This window comes from Haliotis asinina, chromosome 15 (assembly GCF_037392515.1).
Source record: "Haliotis asinina isolate JCU_RB_2024 chromosome 15, JCU_Hal_asi_v2, whole genome shotgun sequence".
Lineage (NCBI taxonomy): Eukaryota > Metazoa > Mollusca > Gastropoda > Lepetellida > Haliotidae > Haliotis > Haliotis asinina.
The window spans coordinates 25,344,776-25,363,171 of NC_090294.1; the positions used below are offsets into that span (position 1 = coordinate 25,344,776).

General features: G+C 41.2%; 1 protein-coding gene across 6 annotated transcripts in view; it reads right to left on the reverse strand.

The window, feature by feature from the left end:
- The window catches only part of LOC137264885 (cytochrome P450 2U1-like), a 28,812-nt gene that overhangs the window by 2,533 nt on the left and 7,883 nt on the right, over nt 1-18,396 (reverse strand). For 4 of the 6 annotated variants that reach the window (XM_067800240.1, XM_067800238.1, XM_067800239.1 and 1 more), the window contains exons 2-7: nt 11,004-11,443; nt 9,144-9,274; nt 3,537-3,749; nt 2,866-2,986; nt 1,717-1,982; nt 337-464 (exon numbers count right to left, since the gene is read on the reverse strand). In XM_067800240.1, the coding sequence (XP_067656341.1) occupies nt 337-464; nt 1,717-1,982; nt 2,866-2,986; nt 3,537-3,749; nt 9,144-9,274; nt 11,004-11,415 (1,271 nt within the window). In that variant the 5' untranslated portion in view covers nt 11,416-11,443. Of the gene's footprint in view, nt 1-336; nt 465-1,716; nt 1,983-2,865; nt 2,987-3,536; nt 3,750-9,143; nt 9,275-11,003; nt 11,444-12,590; nt 12,830-16,924; nt 17,138-18,396 lie in introns of those variants that run through there. The other 2 variants (XM_067800235.1, XM_067800236.1) reach the window with 2 other exon arrangements.

Sequence of the window (18,396 nt, forward strand, 5' to 3'; positions counted from 1 at the left end):
ACCCGAAGGGTGATTTGTTAGGTCAACTAAATCAGATCAGCTAAATCAGAAGTGTCTGGTTTAATCCCAACACTGGTAGGTTAAATAGCTTTTAAAACAATGAAAGTTATGAAAAATAGCCACACCGGTGGTCTATAGCTATACTACCCATCGAAAGTTTAGACTCACTTAAAACATTCACAGCACAAAACTAAAAATGACTGACTTCATCAGTTTGATCAACGTCTATCATCGTATTCCAGTCGTGTAGGAGGTCACTCACTGTCTAGTTCAGACTGTCGTACAATTTGTGGGTGGTGTAAAACAGCAAACTTGCCGTTGGCAACTGATTCTTACCGGCGACGTTTTTCATCGCTGCTGGGTAGGAGTTCCCCATTTTGATCGAGGAATCGTTCAGGAATGTATTCGAAAGGACGTTCCCAAAAGTTTGCATCATGGTGTATTGACCACATACTGAATAACACCTGGATATGAAGATATAGAAGATATACAAAATATACATTATATATACATTAAAGCCTACACTATCGTGTGTATCGAAAACCTACCTACACTATCGTGTGTATCGAAAGCCTACCTACACTATCGTGTGTATCGAAAGCCTACCAACACATGTAAATGAGACATTACTTTCATGAAGCAACCTTTACAACCTTAACTCCAAAGGTTAACCTTAACACTGCAATAAGATCGTAAGTCACTAAGGTAATCTAAGTGAAACTTTAAAGAATGGGAGTTAAAGTTAACGCTAGTAAAGATGTCATGTAGATGAATCGCACAAGGATCATATATCCAACTGGTGAACAGCATGTACGAATATCGTGCATGCGTACAGCGTACTGCTGCGGTTTGGAGTAAAGTTTCGTTAAGAATTCACCAGTTTGCACTGAGTTTTATCATTCATTGAACTCATGACAATGATGTTTTCTATGTTACGAATTGGGCGCGGCTGTGGACAGTATTATAACAGTACTTTTCAAACAACGTTAAGGATAATCCAATATTTCTCTAAATCATAGTTACTCTGTCGTAAACCTAGGTACAAAATCAAAACGAATTTGAATCTCGAAACTACAATTGTTAATTTCAGCTCAGTCTAAGGGACGCAACTCGGCGAAGCGAAGCGATCAACTTAACTGTGGCCCTTGTCCACAAAGACATGCTACTGTGTCCATATGTATATCGGCGTAGTGATGAAATACTACAGGAACTGTTTTATAATTTGCTGATATACAAATCAAACCTCAAGTAGAAATTATCTGCAACACGTACGCCTGACAACGCTGTCAGCGAAAATCGAGATAACGTTCACGTTGGACGTCATACGTCTTCTGACGGAAGTGTTCACTTGGGCAGTAATGAGGGGTGGTAAGTCACACGACAATGCATGTTCGTAAATGGTGACTTGTGTTCAGTTATAAATTAGTAGCATGTTTTCCATTTTTTCATGGAGTAATCGAGACAACAACGGGACCACTTAAGTGTCCGAAATGACATACCTCAACGATATATATTTCATTTTGGTGGCACAGTCCATTTGGTAGCCCAGTGTTTAAAGTGTTCGCCCGTCACGCCCAATACACAGGTTCGATTCCTAACATGGATGCAATGTATAAAACCCTTTGCCACTGGTGGTGAAACTGTAATGTTGCTAGAAGGAGAGTAAAACTAACCTCACTCATTCGTCATGTGTTATCACCGCTACTTACTACTTACTGGTGTATTTTTAGGTATGTGGTAACCATGGAAATCAACATCCCGACTGGTGGCGTGCGCAAACGGTAGAGGTAGAGGAGTGTGCACTCTATAAAACTCTAGCAGAGCGGCGTTTGTGTAAGGGAGGCGGACCTTGTCGTCACCGGTCACCATGGTGCCAAGGGGCACAACTTTGCTCAATTCAGCCTGAATTTTTTCCTGCACGTCACGATGGTTCGCTATATACAACAAAGCGCTGAGCATCGTCTGTCGTGTTGTTTCCGTAGCTGTAACACAATTAGTGTCAATAAGTTACAGTTAGCATCTGTAAGTCACAATCAGTATCACAAAGCTACAGTTAGCATCTATAAGTCACAATCAGTATCAATTAGTTACAGTTAGCATCTGTAAGTCACAATCAGTATCAATATGTTACAGTTAGCGTCTGTAAGTCACAATCAGTAACAATACGTTACACCTAGGATCAATAAGTCACAATCAGTATCAATAAGTTACAGTTAGGGTCTGTAAGTCACAATCAGTAACAATACGTTACACCTAGGATCAGTAAGTCACAATCAGTATCAATTAGTTACAGTTAGCATCTGTAAGTCACAATCAGTATCAATAAGTTACACCTAGGATCAGTACGTCACAATCAGTATCAATTAGTTACAGTTAGCATCTATAAGTAACAATCAGTATCAATAAGTTACAGTTAGCGTCTGTAAGTCACAATCAGTAACAATACGTTACACCTAGGATCAGTAAGTCACAATCACTATCAGTTAGTTACAGTTAGGGTCTGTAAGTCACAATCAGTATCAATAAGTTACAGTTAGCGTCTGTAAGTCACAATCAGTAACAATACGTTACACCTAGGATCAGTAAGTTACAAATAGTGTGACAAAAGGTGTCGTGACATTTCCGAGATCGGAAACAGCTTTCAGAATAAGATTAACAAACAAATCATGAGTGTTTGTTCAATGCCGAAGTCAGCAATATTCCAGCAAATGGAAAGAGTTTTGCCGTTTAGTTTAGCGTATTGTAAGATATAGACGCATAGTGCCGCAGATGACCATGGCTATTATAGATAACCACACATATATACAACGTATACGTTGTATAATAGCCACGAGTAATGTTGTATAAAACAATGGGTATAACAACCTGCACCAAGAACATCCATGACGAGGCCTTTGATATCATCTACGGTCAACTTTTGCCCCTCTACTTCTACCTTCCCACCAAGAAGTTGGCCTGCTGTACTTTCACTATCAATGTCTCCATTCTGAAAAAAAAATAGACAACGGTTACTTACAGGAGATTTTATTGTATGGTGCACTACAATATCATCGTGTGAAGATTAAAGGAAATGTATTTTTGTTTGTGCGTTTGTTTATTTATTCATTGTTAGACACATCATTGATTTTTGGTGATCCAGTTATAATAGTGTCACCAATATTTTGCTTTTCTTACATTAATGAACTTGGCGGATGTCTGTAAACATTAGGATTTAGATCAGACAATCCAGTGATGAGCATCATGAGCACACAGCTACACAATTGGTATACCATAATATGAGTCAACAGGGTCAGCGAGTCTGACTATGTGTTGCTGAAGATAAATTTTAATCCGAATCTTCAGTGGTAGAATATTTTCGAAATGCTCTATCCGTGTGACTCGGGATATATCTATGAATATTTTACCCAAAATAAAATGCCCCATTTTTTAAATTTGAAAACTGACAACGAAAAGCGACGAGTGACACTTGCAAATGACATTTCAAAGAACGTTTACTAGCCACATATTTCAGATATGACAAACATTAACCTACTTACTGAATATTCTTTGATGAACATGCCCACCACTTGGTCCATTTTCTCCATAAAGTGTCTGTAAGTCCGACCAGTCTTGATGGGCAGAAATCTCATAAAGGGAAACATCGCCATCAAAAGGCTGTTGCCTGGATTGCCAAGGAAGCTGAGATCATGTTCAATGCCAGATATCACCTTCATCATCTCGTCATTGCCATCTCGCCGTCTCCCGGTTAGCTGTGGGAGAATCACTTATACAGAGAGAGATAGTATACACAGCATTTTGAGGTAAAGCTTTACATGATCAAACACCACGAAGCTACTGTTTTGAGTGAATTCAAGTCTATCACAGTGACCGTTCTGATATTCTCAGGATGAGGGCTTGAAATGTAGAACAAAACTTTTGTTTGGCATTGCTGAAGTTGTAAAATCAATAATGCAGTCTGTGTAATTTTGAAAGAATGTGTGACTGCTGACCCTTTTGGACAATTATATTCTCAAATGAATGAAAAATGTTTGTTTTTTTAGAATAGGCAACCTCGTATGTACTTTGTCATACATACTGTATATATACATACATATCAGTCTGTATCACAGTCCCTGACCTACATTATTTTCCCAACTGCCTGTCTCTCTTTGTAATACTCAAGCCCTAAAATGAAGCAAGTCTAGATTTCCTCAGGTTCTGAATCTCCCATCTCATTGGGCCTCCTCTCCAGTTTTATTGGCATTATTTGTTATTAACAAACATTATACATATTCAGAGGCCAAGCGTTAGTCTATCATATATGTATATATATGCATATATAGTGAGAGAGAGAAGAGAGGGAGACAGACCAAAGTAGGGCAGTTTGCTGGTTTCCTTATCAATATCGTAGGATTGGTGGGTAAATCTGTAGTATGAAACTGGCAATATGCCCGCTATCGATCGACTTCAAATAATTGATAGACGTGAAGCTCATTAAATTTGACTTCCCTTCTCTTGAGACTACTACCCCCCAGCAAATTGTTAGATCTTATTTACAACTAAACTAGGCCAGTGTGTACGTCGCAAGACAACAAGAACCCGATACGCCATGACTGAGACAAGAGGTTTGCACTGGAGTGAGTGAGTGAGTGAGACTGATTTCACGCCACTCAAAACAACACGTAAGTATGTCGAGGTATTTCAACCCTGTGCTTGAGGATAGGGAGAAACTTTGCAAATGTTAAAGGTTTAAACCATAAAAACCCACTTTGGTGCTGATGAGCCGAAAATATATGTTCTGGGCAAGTGTACACTTGGGTATATTTTGGACTTTGATGGTTACAATGGTGACTGGATCGATTAATTTACAAGGAAGAGGATGACTGCCTGATAACGATGTCAGCATCTACATCGAAACGTTGCATCTGTTGCAATAAAGATTACCCATAAAACGCGATCCTCTTCATCATACCGCCTATGTAAATGTCACTAGAAGAACTTCACGTATAAAGGCATGGTAGCAGAGCAATACCTGCCCAACGACAGCTTGGTGTTGCTCAACTCCAGACAGATTCAGCAAACCCATTGAACCTCGACATTTGCGCGAACATCGTCCGGAGAATCCCTTTTTCGGGTAAACGATTTTTGAACTGAAAAAGATCTATGGATATGAACGAAAATGTGTATGAACTAGCTGTGTCGACAATAGATGAATCATGATTAGATCCAATCGGGATAGAACCCAGGGGTCAACGGTGTGTTGCGAAATGAAGGTACATCAATACACGAGTTAGCTTTGACTCACTAGGACTACACTACTACAGGAGGGACATCGTTTGAATTTTTTGTAAGATAAACATATGAACGTTATCTGATTGTACACGAAACTTGGTGATCCCATTTGAGTCACGGTGGAATGTTATCTGAAGCAGCTACTTGTATTACCACGATATCTCGTTAACTCCACGAATGGCATGTGCCATTCAGAAAGCTGTAGAGTTGATTGTCTGGACAGGATTGGACGAGTATGGTTTTATATATATCAGTGCTACGACGGTCAGGCATTTACATCGTGGATAGTAACTATAAGGTACAAAGAACAAAGAAGACAATTTATAAACGTGGGGTATATTGGTAGTTAAATTGACTCCAATTCACAAGACGAAGTGAGTGAGTTTAGTTTTACGACGTTGTAACAGTATTCCTGCAATATCGTGGCAGGGGACACCAGAAATGGGTTTCACACTTTGTATCCAAGTGGAGAATCGAACCCTGGTGGTCGAAGTGACCAGCGAACGCTTTATAACCACTAGGCTACCCCGCCCATTCACAGAGGAATGTGTTATCCAATGAGTATATTGTGTGAACCCATGATATAGCTTGAATATTCATAAAGGCTGCTTAAACATCCTGGCTGACTGACTTTTCAACAACAATGAGGCCATACAAATCTCTGACGCCATAAAATGTGAACCACGGTAAAAACTGTCAGTTCGACAGGTTGTAAGTCGCACCATAGTCATTAGACGGACAAAGAGACGGTTGTGTCAGAACGGAAAGTTCCGATGGTCAAAAACTCAGAAATGTGATACACCCGTAAATAACGTCTCAGAATTCGTTGACAGGAAAACTGCATCAAGATTCAAACATGACTGTCATTTCTCGGGCTTAAGTGGAAGACACACTCTTAAACAAACATTCCAAAACGTAAATGTGTCTTGCGTGCATGTTTTAAAATGCTAAATGCACTTGTGTATGGTGAGTGTGGACGTGATAGATAGAGGACCATTATCTTCCTATGCGATCTGATCAGGCATGTGAGAACACCTGTGAGATATGTCATGGGAAGGATATGGATGTGGACTCTGATAACGAGCTCTGCATCCTGCCGCAGGTTGACAGGCGTTTCAAGTTAGTGATAAGAATGCCCATACATTCTAGTCAACAGGTACTCCAATGCTATACACTGCCAAGCAGAATCTAAAATATCGTGGTTACTAAGTGGTTAATATATGTTTACTGAGTTATCAGTATTTCGAGACAAGCGGAGTTGATGAAATTATTTGAATTCATGTTGATGGGATAGGTGGTCGTTGGGGATGGTAGAGGGTGCATGTGTTGATGGTGGGAAGGGGGAGGGAGAGGTATGTGTTAAAGGGGCAGGTGGTGGGGAGAGGGGTGGGGGGAAGGCTGTATTAATGAGGGTGGGTGGTCTGATGGAGGGTAGAGGGTGTACTGATGGGGTAGGTGGTCGCAAGGGAGGGCACAGGGTGTATTAATGGGATAGATGGTGATAGGGAGGGTAGAGGAGTGCTGACAGGGCACTGTCTGCTTGTCTGCTCAACTCAGACACAGTGTACTAGATACAGTATACTAGACACATTATGCTAGTTCGGGGTCCACCACCCCTTTTTAATATCCTTTAAATACCTCATACACTTTATGGTTGCATACACGGTCATTTTGGAAATTACTTGAATAATATCTTGCACAGGTTGCCAGTTCATCCGAGACTGCTCTCTCCTCCGTTTTGTTTTTATTAAAATCTCAAAATCATCCTTGTTTCTTGGTGTAAACAACGCAGGTGTATTCGTGTATTGTAATGCATTATGACGAGGCACGTTGACCCAAATGTATCTGTCAAAATGTGATAAACGATGGTAAAGCGATATGCGAACAAACGAATACTTGCAGGCAAGGTTTCGTGTGAGGCTTAGAGCCTTGATAGTCAACGAAATTCTGTTCTGGCCCAAAAGGCATCAAATCCAGCGCCGTAAAGTATTACAAATATTTCTTGCAGTGGGATTTATGTCTGTATTTCACTGTGTGTGAATGAGTGGGTGAATGCATCCAAGACCCTGCCTCTTTTTGTTACGTGTCTACGTAATGTTGTCCCTTTTCTGTAGGCGTCTACGTGACTGTCCCCTATGCACGTCTACGTAACTGTCTCCCTCGCTGTACATGTGTACGTAACTGTCTCCTGTCTGTACATGTCTACGTGAGCGTCTCCTCCCTCTACAAGTGTACGTCACTGTCTCGCTCCCTGGGCATATGTACGTGACTCTCTCCTCCCTTTACATGTGCACGTGAACGTTCTCTCCCGGTACATGTGTACAGACTGTCTCCTCCCTCTACACGTGTACGTGATTGTCTCCCTCCCTCTACTATGTACGCGACTGTCTCCTCCCTCTACATGTGTACGTGACTGTCTCCTCCCTTTACATGTGTACGTGAATGTTCTCTCCCTGTACATGGGTACGAAACTGTCTCCCTCCCTCTACACGTGTAAGTAACTGTCTCCCTCCCTGTACATATGTATGTAACTGTCTCATCCCTTTACTTGTTAATACGTGAATGTTCATTCCTGTACATGTGAACGAAACTGTCTCCCTCCCGGTACATGTGCACGTAACTGACTCCATCCCTGTATATGTGTAGGCGACTGTCTCCTCCATGTACACGGGTACGTATTAGTCTGTGTGTTTGCGTACGTGACTGTTACCATTACAGTACGTGTGCATACGTGCGTATATTTGCATACAGGGTGTACACATTCGTACATGCATCTATCTAAAAGTTCTTCCTATACATTGATGCATGGATATAATTCTGTCTCACAACAGACGTTGAACCTCTCCCTGTATAGGAGTGCAAGGCCATATTCACAGAGAGCCATATTCACAGAAAGTCGTATTCACAGATAGCACTCACACAGGCTCTAACAACCACGCAACGCGAGACCAAATCCACGTAGGCTGTTTGAACAGTAAACACTCCGCTGTGGGCAGGTGGAACTCCAACGAATTCCTCTCTAGTGAACAAGTTACGCAGAATCAACTATCCCGCGAGTATTGTCAATACGTGTAAGTGAGTCTCACACCGAGGTCACAACAGTGAATAGCTAGCCGAAAAAACAGCCAAGTCATACAGAAAAATACATGTTTTCTCATGTGACAGATTTGAATCGGCTGTGTGTGAAATTCCACCTGCGTCTGAACGCCTCTGAATAGTTAGCCCTATTGATTTTTGTAAGTCAGTATATTCCTGTTTTGTGTGTAGGATTATATAGGTGTATATGAATTGTGTGTATAACGTATATGCATATGTGTGTATGTGTGAGCGTGTTGTTAAGAGTGAGTGAGCAAGAGTGTGTGAGTGTGTGTGTGTGTGTGAGTGAGTGCAAGAGTGAGTGTGTGAGTAAGAGGAGAGAGTGAGTCAGTGACTGGTCGAGTAATCCAGTGAGTGAGTGAGTGAGAAAGAGAGTGAATGCGTGAGTGATCGCGTGGGTGATCTATTGAGTGAGTGATCGGGTGACCTACTGAGTGAGTGATCGAGTGATCTAGTGACTGAGTGATCGAGTGATCTAGTGACTGAGTGATCGAATGATCTAGTGACTGAGTGATCGAGTGATCTTGTGACTGTGTGATCTTGTGAGTGAGAGAGGGGAGAGTGAGAGGGTGAGTGATCGAGAGAATGAGTGAGAGTGTGAGTGAGTGATCTAGCGACTGAGTGATCGAGTAATCTAGTGAGTGAGTGATCGAGTGATCTAGTGAGTGATCGAGTGAATGAGTGACTGATCTAGTAAGTGGGTGAGTGATTGAGTGATCTGGTGAGTGAGTGATAGAGTGATACAGTGAAATAGTAACATGTCAGTCTGTACTCACAAGCGTTAACAAGGTGTTGGCGACATAGATGTAAATGTCTTCTTTAGGATCGAAGCTACTAGTCCCGTGTGCTTGGAGTCTTTCTATCAGATGGTTGATCTCACCGTAGATCGTGTCTCGAGAAGTGGACTCTTGAATGTGAAAACAAAAATTCAGTTATTTGACTTTCACACCATTTTACACACAGTAGCTATAACACTTCTGTGGAGAAAATTGTCGACTTCACAAAATGTTTGAAAATTGACCAGTATGTATGCATGTGAGTGAGTGAGATTAGTTTTACGTCGCACTCAGCAATACGCCAGCTATATGGCGGCGGCCTGTAAATAATTGAGTCTGGACCAGACAATCCAGTGATCAACAGCGTGATCATCGATCTGCGCAGTTGGGAACCGCTGACATGTGTCAACGAGTCAACGAGTCTGACCCCTCGATCCCGTCAGTCCGCGCTTACGACAAGCATAGTCGCCTTTTATGGCAAGCATGGGTTTCTGAAGACCTTCAATCACAGATCTTCACTGCTGTATGTATGTATGTATGTATGTATGTATGTATGTATGTATGTATGTATGTATGTATGTATGTATGTATGTATGTATGTATGTGTGTTTGTGTGTGTGTGTATGTATGTATGTATGCATGTATGCATGTGCGTGGGGGGAATATTGATGTGTATGAGTGTAAAAAGTGCTTGTGTGTGCATGAGTGTTTTTGGTGTGTGCGTGTATGTGTGTGTGTGTGTGTGTGCGTATGTGTACGTGTAGGCATGCATGCGAGTGCTGTGTGTGGCTGCCGTGTGTCTGGGTGATCCAAATGTAGCATCCACCACAATGTTTTTCGTTGTAAACACCCCAAATCAAATTAATTTTATCACACATTTATCCCTCTCCGTACCCCATCAGAATGTCAAATAGTCGCGATCGGTATCACGCTCTAAAGATAGCAAGAACGTCTCACCAGACACATTGTGAGGTCGCCGTTCACTCAGTATGATAAACGCGTGAACTGTTAGTATTAATTTCACGTTTTGATAAGATTCGGACACATGTGAGATCATTTTAGCACAAGTGTCCGACACAGCTGGAAACTAACGCAGAAATGATCCTACGCGGGTGTGCCTTGACACTTAATCACCAAAAACTGTATTTGCTCAGGCGTATCAAATGTTCCGTTTAAGTCTTCTAAGACCCAAACGAAGGGAAAACTCTGTGTGTATCATGTAGGAACAAACATACCTTATTTAACGATTAAAAAGAACACTTGCTTACTTTGACAGTTCGAGGTAATGCTTTGAGTAAAAGTAAATACAGAATGAATATAACACAAGACGTCATGGCAACAATTACAGTCAGACAAGTCAAATATAATCATAGCTACACTCTGATGTGTTTAAGCGCAACACGTTAAGATAATACGGGAAAGACATGCTGGATCGAAAGGTTGAATTGGCTGATGATCGATCTCATTTTAAGAACAACATTTTCACAAAATCTAACAAGTATTTTAAAACTTCGAATTACAAAACTGAACAAAGTCAAAATATGAAATCAGATGTTTTACCCAGTAAACGGTGCATTTTTTCATGCGTTTCACACGTTTTCATCTCCGCTCACTATCTGTACATTTTAGCCGAAATTAGTAAATATATATAGTGAGTGAATGGGTTGGGTGTTCAACCACCTTTCGTAACATTCCAGCAAAAGAGCTTCACGTTGTGGGGAATCGAAACCGGTCCCATGGCGTGACTAGCGAGCGCTTTAACCACTAGGTTGCCCCAAGTTCGTTAAAACGGTACTTTACTGTATTACTTAATTTACATGATCACAGTTGCGTCGAATCTCCCGCATTGTAAGCACTCACCGCTTCCATGAGCCCGGATAACTTGGTGCAGAATTGTCCGGAACTCCGCTACCTTCCGAGTGTAGGGCTGGAAGATGATGTCACTTGGCAGGACGTATTGTGCGGGGAAAATTGGAGGTCTCTCCGCAAACACGTCCGCCAGAGACGAGGAAGTAAAGGCTTCTTTCATCAGATCATACGAGTCAATCACTACTATGCTACAACCAAAGACGTTCAGACGGAATATGCCATTGAAACGTTTTCTGAATTTCTCGACGCTGCGATGAAGACGCACTATTTCAATCTGGTGAAAGTTGCCAATGATTGGAAGACCTGAAGGTCCGGGGGGAAGGTTGTTCTTCTTTCCCCAGAAGAGGTATTTCAAAGAAGCGGCAAGAACGCATGTCGCCACTCCAACGAGGATCAACTCCATACCACCAGTCCTGAGTCAACACTGGAATCTGCAAAAAGCAGGTCATTGCATTCATTGACCAAAATGGTTTGGTGCATGAGTGTTTTTTAGCAATACGCCAGCAATAACGCGTCTGGATGCATCAGAAATGATTTTCACACATTGTAGCCGTATGGGGAATTGAACCCGGTCTTCGGCGCGATGAGCGAACACCTTAACAGTTTGGCTACCCCATCGTCTACCGCATTGCCTATGAGGACGATCAGTAAATAATCGTCCGAAACATACTATTTCAGTGGTTGATGTAATGAGCACGTCGAGTTATAATGACACACTATTAGAAAAGTCACCAAGCCTTATTATCTGATCGATTGTGTCCAACACAGATGGGGAGAAGCCAAGCTCTGTATCCAGTACACCAAGGTATGGATACTAGTAACATACCGCCTTTAAATCAGTACTTCAGAAAACGAATTGTTAATTCAATTAACATTTTTCTACCTGACGCAACGTTGTTCATGACAGCCAAGCAAATCATAACACATTTTCTTTACAGGTCAGGCATGTGTGTTCCTAGAGGAGGTGACAAGCTTGTATTAGACTGGGGCAACATTTATGGCGGTGATACCCTCAAGTGGATACCGGTTTTTACTTGTCCTCCGTAACCTGTTTTATAGATCCCATCAGGATGTAATTCTAGTATGGTAGATTAACATTCGACCCCGGTTGTGGCAAGGAATGCTTCTAAAATTGAACTTCAGATAACTGAAACGAACTATTCATTACTGAGCAAATTCTAAGTCTAAGTGAGTGAGGGACTCAGTCCATCACTCATGGTCAGCCGGACATTTCCAACAAGACGAATTACCGTCTCACAGATGACTGCGCTGCAAGACATAACAATAGCAAAATGTACATTTCTACTGACAGAGTTGTCATTATTTAGAAAAAAATAACATACAGCCAATGTTCAACTTCAATTCGTCAAGAACACGTAAAAAAAGTCACCAAACAAATCATGCCATTATTCCCACGACTATTTTCAATTTCTACTGGCCTCGTCCAGTTTATTTTCAAATAGTTGAGTTAATATATTCAAGAAGTCACATTCACATTACACATCAAGTAACAGCTGTGTTAGCATAATGGCCGTATAACGACAGATATCCTTCGTTAAGAGATACAGAAAAAGTTACCTGTTATACCAGTTTCCACGACCAACGTACAGAATGTGACAAGCGGTTTCACCTTGATATCTCGGTAACTTATCAGATAGGACGTTCAATCACGGCTGCATGCCTCAGAAGTCAAGGTCATGAAAAAACCTGCGTCACGTCGCAACCGCAAAGCAGGGAGTGTATCGGCCTAGGTTAGATATCCCTGTTTTAATGAGGGCCTTTTTAACTGTTCATGTCGCTCACCATCACAGTCCTCTCAAAGCCTTCGCTGCGAATTTGCCGAGGTGGCTGATATGCCGAGAATATACCAACGATAAATTACGCAATGTCTGACGCGGGTGAATGTTCGATTCACGGCTTATATTGAGGTCCTAATGTCACAGTATTCGTGCTTTAAATATACCGGTAAAAATTAGGAGATGTTGGATTTACAAGATTGGTAAAATGCAAATGATGAAAATTGATGAAGAGAAATTAAGGGAAAATGTAACAATTTATACAATTCCTTTGGAAATATTTCATCCGTATGGCTATATATATTTACTTTGTCTCATACATATCGGCTTTGGCTAGTGGTATGCTCGAAAACTGGAATACCCCCTACTTCTTTTGAATGGTGTATAATAGCTCACGGCAAAACTGTATTTTATTGCAGTATACATGTAGATACTGAGTCAAATGTGTTGAATGAGAATGCACTTGCCAATGACAGCTGACATGCAGCGTTACATCAGTTACCAAGTGTACGTTCGATTACGCGAAGGGAGACAAGAAAGACGTAGAGACGTTAATACAGTGTGAAGTAATGCAAATATTCGCAGTGTACTTTGTTATCGATGGCTATGATCTCTTAGAGTCGTTCTTAGAGGAAGAAATAAAACAAAACGCATGCAGTTTAACCTTCAACTGTTTGTTCAGATGACGCAAATCACTTTATGAACATGAACTTTATGACGTCATGAACAACAGATAGCACCATACTGTGTTTTGCTTAGCAATGAAGCAGTTGCTCTTGTCCAGTGAGCATTGATAATTTATGAGTTACACATCTAAACCCCACGTGTAACCCTACGACAGAATCGTTTTTAGAGTAAGCATTTCCGATACAGAAAGCCAATAAGTAGTGCTATAGTGTCTACTTCAGTTCAGTCATGTCCATATATTTCTAAACACCCAAAACTATGTAACAAGGTCTAATGAAATCTAATTATTATTATTCAATTTGCATTCTTAATCTTTATCACTACCGCAGAGTACATTTTTTGTCAGCTAGCCTGTTCCTCTTTGTCATTCACAGTTATTACCGTAGATGACATTTATGGCCTTTATTGGCCACCCCCTTGGCTGTGTCTGTCATCACATCAACTGTAGAAGGAAGTCCTATTGTTTCTCTATCTGTCCGTTGTTGAATCTTTGCCTGTCCGTTGTTGTTAAAACTGTATATATATGTGTGTGTATGCTCACATCTATACTAAATGTGAGTGTGGAGTCCGGCATTCCGACTGTCTTTGTAGGGACGACCGCGAGCAGGATTATGCCGCTCGCAGGAAAGGCCCTGGGGTTGAGCTGGAAGTCCGCTCACCTCATTCATGTGTACTTGTTTGTCATGTCTTGTGAAACCAACTAAAGAAGTTTGAACGAAACTATGCCTTCGTTTTCATCAACCAGGTTTCCATCTAATACCGAACTAATTCCCCACTCAACGCTCATTATACTACGCATTGACAATAGGAAGGGGCGTGAGAATGGCTGAAGTCAACTGGACCTAGTATACTGGATTCAGTAAACAGATCTTTGTCTGTTTGTTCATTTTTTAATTTTTTTAATGATTGTTAATGAAGTTAAGGAAAAAAAACAATTATATATGGATGAGCAACTTCGTTGTTACAAAGGTGTGTCTTCTCTAAAGCCGTTATCAGGTACCGTGTTAGAAGCTGCACCGAAACGTTGTATTGTGGTGAAGAATTTACACAGGCGGATCCAGAGAATGGTGCTTTTGTCTCACAAAGCTGTATTCGCCTCTGAGTTGTCATTCTTATACACTTATGCTTCTGGAGCTCCAAATCCTAAATGCTTCTCAAGGGGGTAGTTGAAAACTTGGAACAAATTACTAATGCTGGTATCGGCCACAAGGAGCTTATACGTGATAAACATGGTTTCAGAAATGTTTGTTCTGAAGGTCAAACTCGAATGACAAATTCCACGTTGAGGCCAAAGTCCACGCAAACACAACGCACCTACAGGGAAATAACACAAGATATATCATATCTAAATGGAACGTTATACACGCCGAGACAATCCATACAACCCAGCACAATTAATATTCCGTTGACACAAGACTCTGTTAATGTGGCATCCCTTCCAAATACTAGGAGCGGGACGGTCGAAAGTTTCTACCAGGGTACCCACCCCTAATTGTCTATATTCTACCTTGATACCCGGTATGTTGATTCGTGACATCAAATTTGTACGAAAAGGCTATACATTCTACAGTTCGGATGCTAAAAGTTTTATTTTTTCTACATCATAACCGTGTGTTATGTTATAAATAGCTTAATGTAAATTATGTCTTAATCTTCAAAGACAATACAACCTGATACAAAGAATAACATATTAAATTGCTTAATCCTCTACTCACATGATAATAACAGGTACTGAGATAGGTACCCGGATGCAACTTATTACCCACCAATCCCCAGGGTATCCTAGCCATTACATAAGCTGGTTTTCCCGGCTCCCTTGCTCTCGCCAATTTGTGTCAAAGCTATTTTGAGATATGCGAGACGGGGTTTACCATACCACACACCTACAGCTGTAAATTTAATGACGCAAGATGTTACGCACATGTCACGTACCTGTCATGTACACAGCTATCCCGCATGATGTAACATGCGTAGATGCTTTCTTCATCCCCGACAGAACCTGACAATATCTGTTCGGTTGTGTAGACACATACCACAGGCACCCTTTATATCTCTGTCATCAGACCATTGTACAGATGTCAGATCACGATATAAATGTTTAAAGTATCTGATGCGAAGACACGGGCATTAAAATTATAGTGCACATGCCAATGTCATTTCCGAATCGTATTAACGGCCCGTTAAAACATGCCATTCCCGTAAATGTCTTCTCGCCTTGTTTATTTCAGCAGCGCATATGTTTATTCATGAAACTAAAACTCTACCTATGGATATAAGCACTACCTCGTTACTCTAGCTGACTATTGTTCTGACTGGAACGCACTGACTGTTCCCTTTTAACAAAGTTTCTTTTGAGAAATATATAGCAGTTAGCGGCAGAGTAAAACATCGAAAAGTTAAACTTCGATAGTGGATTCCGTATTGACGTTTGATTCCTTGCTTGATTGAATGATATCGCTTAAATATTGCCGATGTGGCGTAAAATATTAACTCACTCGCTGACTTGCTTGTATAAATCGCACACAGCAATGTTCCAGGTATTTGGCAGCGGTCTGTAAATAATCGAGTCTGAACCAGGCAAGCCCGTGATCAACAGAATGAACATCGATCTTCGGGATACGATGACCTGTGTCAACCAGCGAACCTGACTGCCCGATCCCGTTATTAGCCTCTTACATCAAGCATTACTGACCCGGATCTTCACGGGTCTGAGTAGACGTATCGTAGGAAGTCTCTCATAATATCACCCATCGGTTTACCTGGCCTCAGACAAATATTTACACGACGTAGTACAAACATACATTGCATACTAAGTCCCTCAAAAGTGTTGACACTGTAAAATACAGAGGGAAGACATACAGACATGTTTTCCTTATCAACAAGCTAATTCAAGTTACCCTTATAAATCACCCTGTCTTTCCGTCAGGTCCTATCCAGGGATACCCAATATATGTTCATTCAATACGAGGCGTAATCAAACACGTATATTCATTTATAAGTGTATACACATCACAAATAGTTAATCTAGTCTGTTCAAATTTCTTGGATAGCTGTAGAATATAAGTAGGACAAGTCCACAACACGAAAGGCTTCACAGGAATAGCATTGAAACGTACACTCACTCATGTGTAGTAGTATAAGAGTAGATATATCGGAAATCATAAAACCACTCTCTTCAAATTTCCTGAATACCTGTAGAATGAAAGAGGGGCTTGTTACAAAAACACCGAAAGCCACAAGGAGAGTATTGAAACGTATACATACATATATATGTAGTAAGTATTGGTGTAGACATATCACAATCATAAAACCACTCTGTCCAAATTTCCAGGATACTTGTAAAATGCAATAGGGCTAGTTGAAAAAAACAAGCCACACAAGAACAGCACTGAAACGTATGCACATATATGTAGTAAGTGTATACCTTACCTATACGTGGATCCGAGCGTACCTTCCTCGAGGCCTGTACATTGAATATTGACGCGTACCTATGAATAATACCTTGTCAGAAATGTTAAACTGCCCTTCACAGATCCGCCATAGCTGCTATACGTCGTGTACGTGTGTGAGTTTGTTATGATGACAAAAAACAACTCGCACGAGTACCTGACCTGTGAAGGACACACACTGTACCACAAAAATAGCATTTTAGCGTGATTACAAGGAGTCGGGTTTCTGACGGCGTGTTCATTCACAAATGTAGGCCACGACGCGCAGACATTTGAGTTTAATCGGACTGTAGTATTCCCACAAAGACCCCGTTGTATACTAGAGGATAGGGTATGTCATTATTTTCAAATGGTTTGAGCAGCTGATAGGTCTATGATAATTTAACGGCCAGCTGGGCAGAGCTGGTCACAAAGGATCCACAGCGACGGCCGTTAATTTACAGGAACAGGTTTCCAGTGTGAACCGACGTGGAAAGAACCTTTGTCAAGTAGATGTGAGCTTTTTTATACTCAAATATCTACAGGTATTGTAGCAGTTATGTTTTGGGTATTCCCAGGATTCCTTGCTCAGCAGAGCGTATCAATGTCATTCCGGACCAAGGTAGCCATGTGTCTTGAACAGCTGACCTTATTAATGCCATTCCGGACGAAAGTTGCCATGTTTCTTAAAGTGGTCAACAATCTGTGGTTCATCTCAGTGAACTAGTTGACTGCATGTCATTAAAACCGGAGACGCTATCAGTGCTCATAATATCAATCTCTGGTTGGTCTGATCCAGAAGGGGAACGGTTACCGGTGTAGGGATCATATGGCTGGATTATCACTAACGGGGCATTGAACTGCAAATCTGTTATGGAAATGTGAGTTATCAGAAACAGAGTTTAAACGAATCGTGACAAACGATCCTGATAATAGGGCACGGTTGCCAGACGTCAGAGATTTGCGGAGGTGAGTTACCTCCCAGGATAATCAGAAATCGAAACACTACACAAAGCAAAAATGTCCAAGGGCACTACCGGTGATGACTGAGCACTTTGCGTCGAGATATATAGACTAACCCCTATTCTCTGAATATAGATATTTGATAATAACAAAAGATCACATTTAAATTGAAACTGAGCCACGGTGAGGCTGGAGAATCAGAACCTGGGGAAATCTAGATTTGATGCATTTAGTGCTCTAGCAAGGATTGGCACGTAGGGAAAATAATATGGTTTGGGGACTGTGAGACAGATTAGGTAGTGTAGTCGTGCAGGTATGGACACTCATGTGTAGGCTTATCGCAATAACGCTTTAACATACTACCCCTGCGGTTAATACGGGACATGACAGGTGTAACGGAAATCTCACCGTTCCCATAACACGGTTCTTGTCACCTAAGCAATCTCAGTGATACCATAATCATACAACTTTAAAAGTTTCTATGGTCTATTTCTGTCACTTTATGCCCAG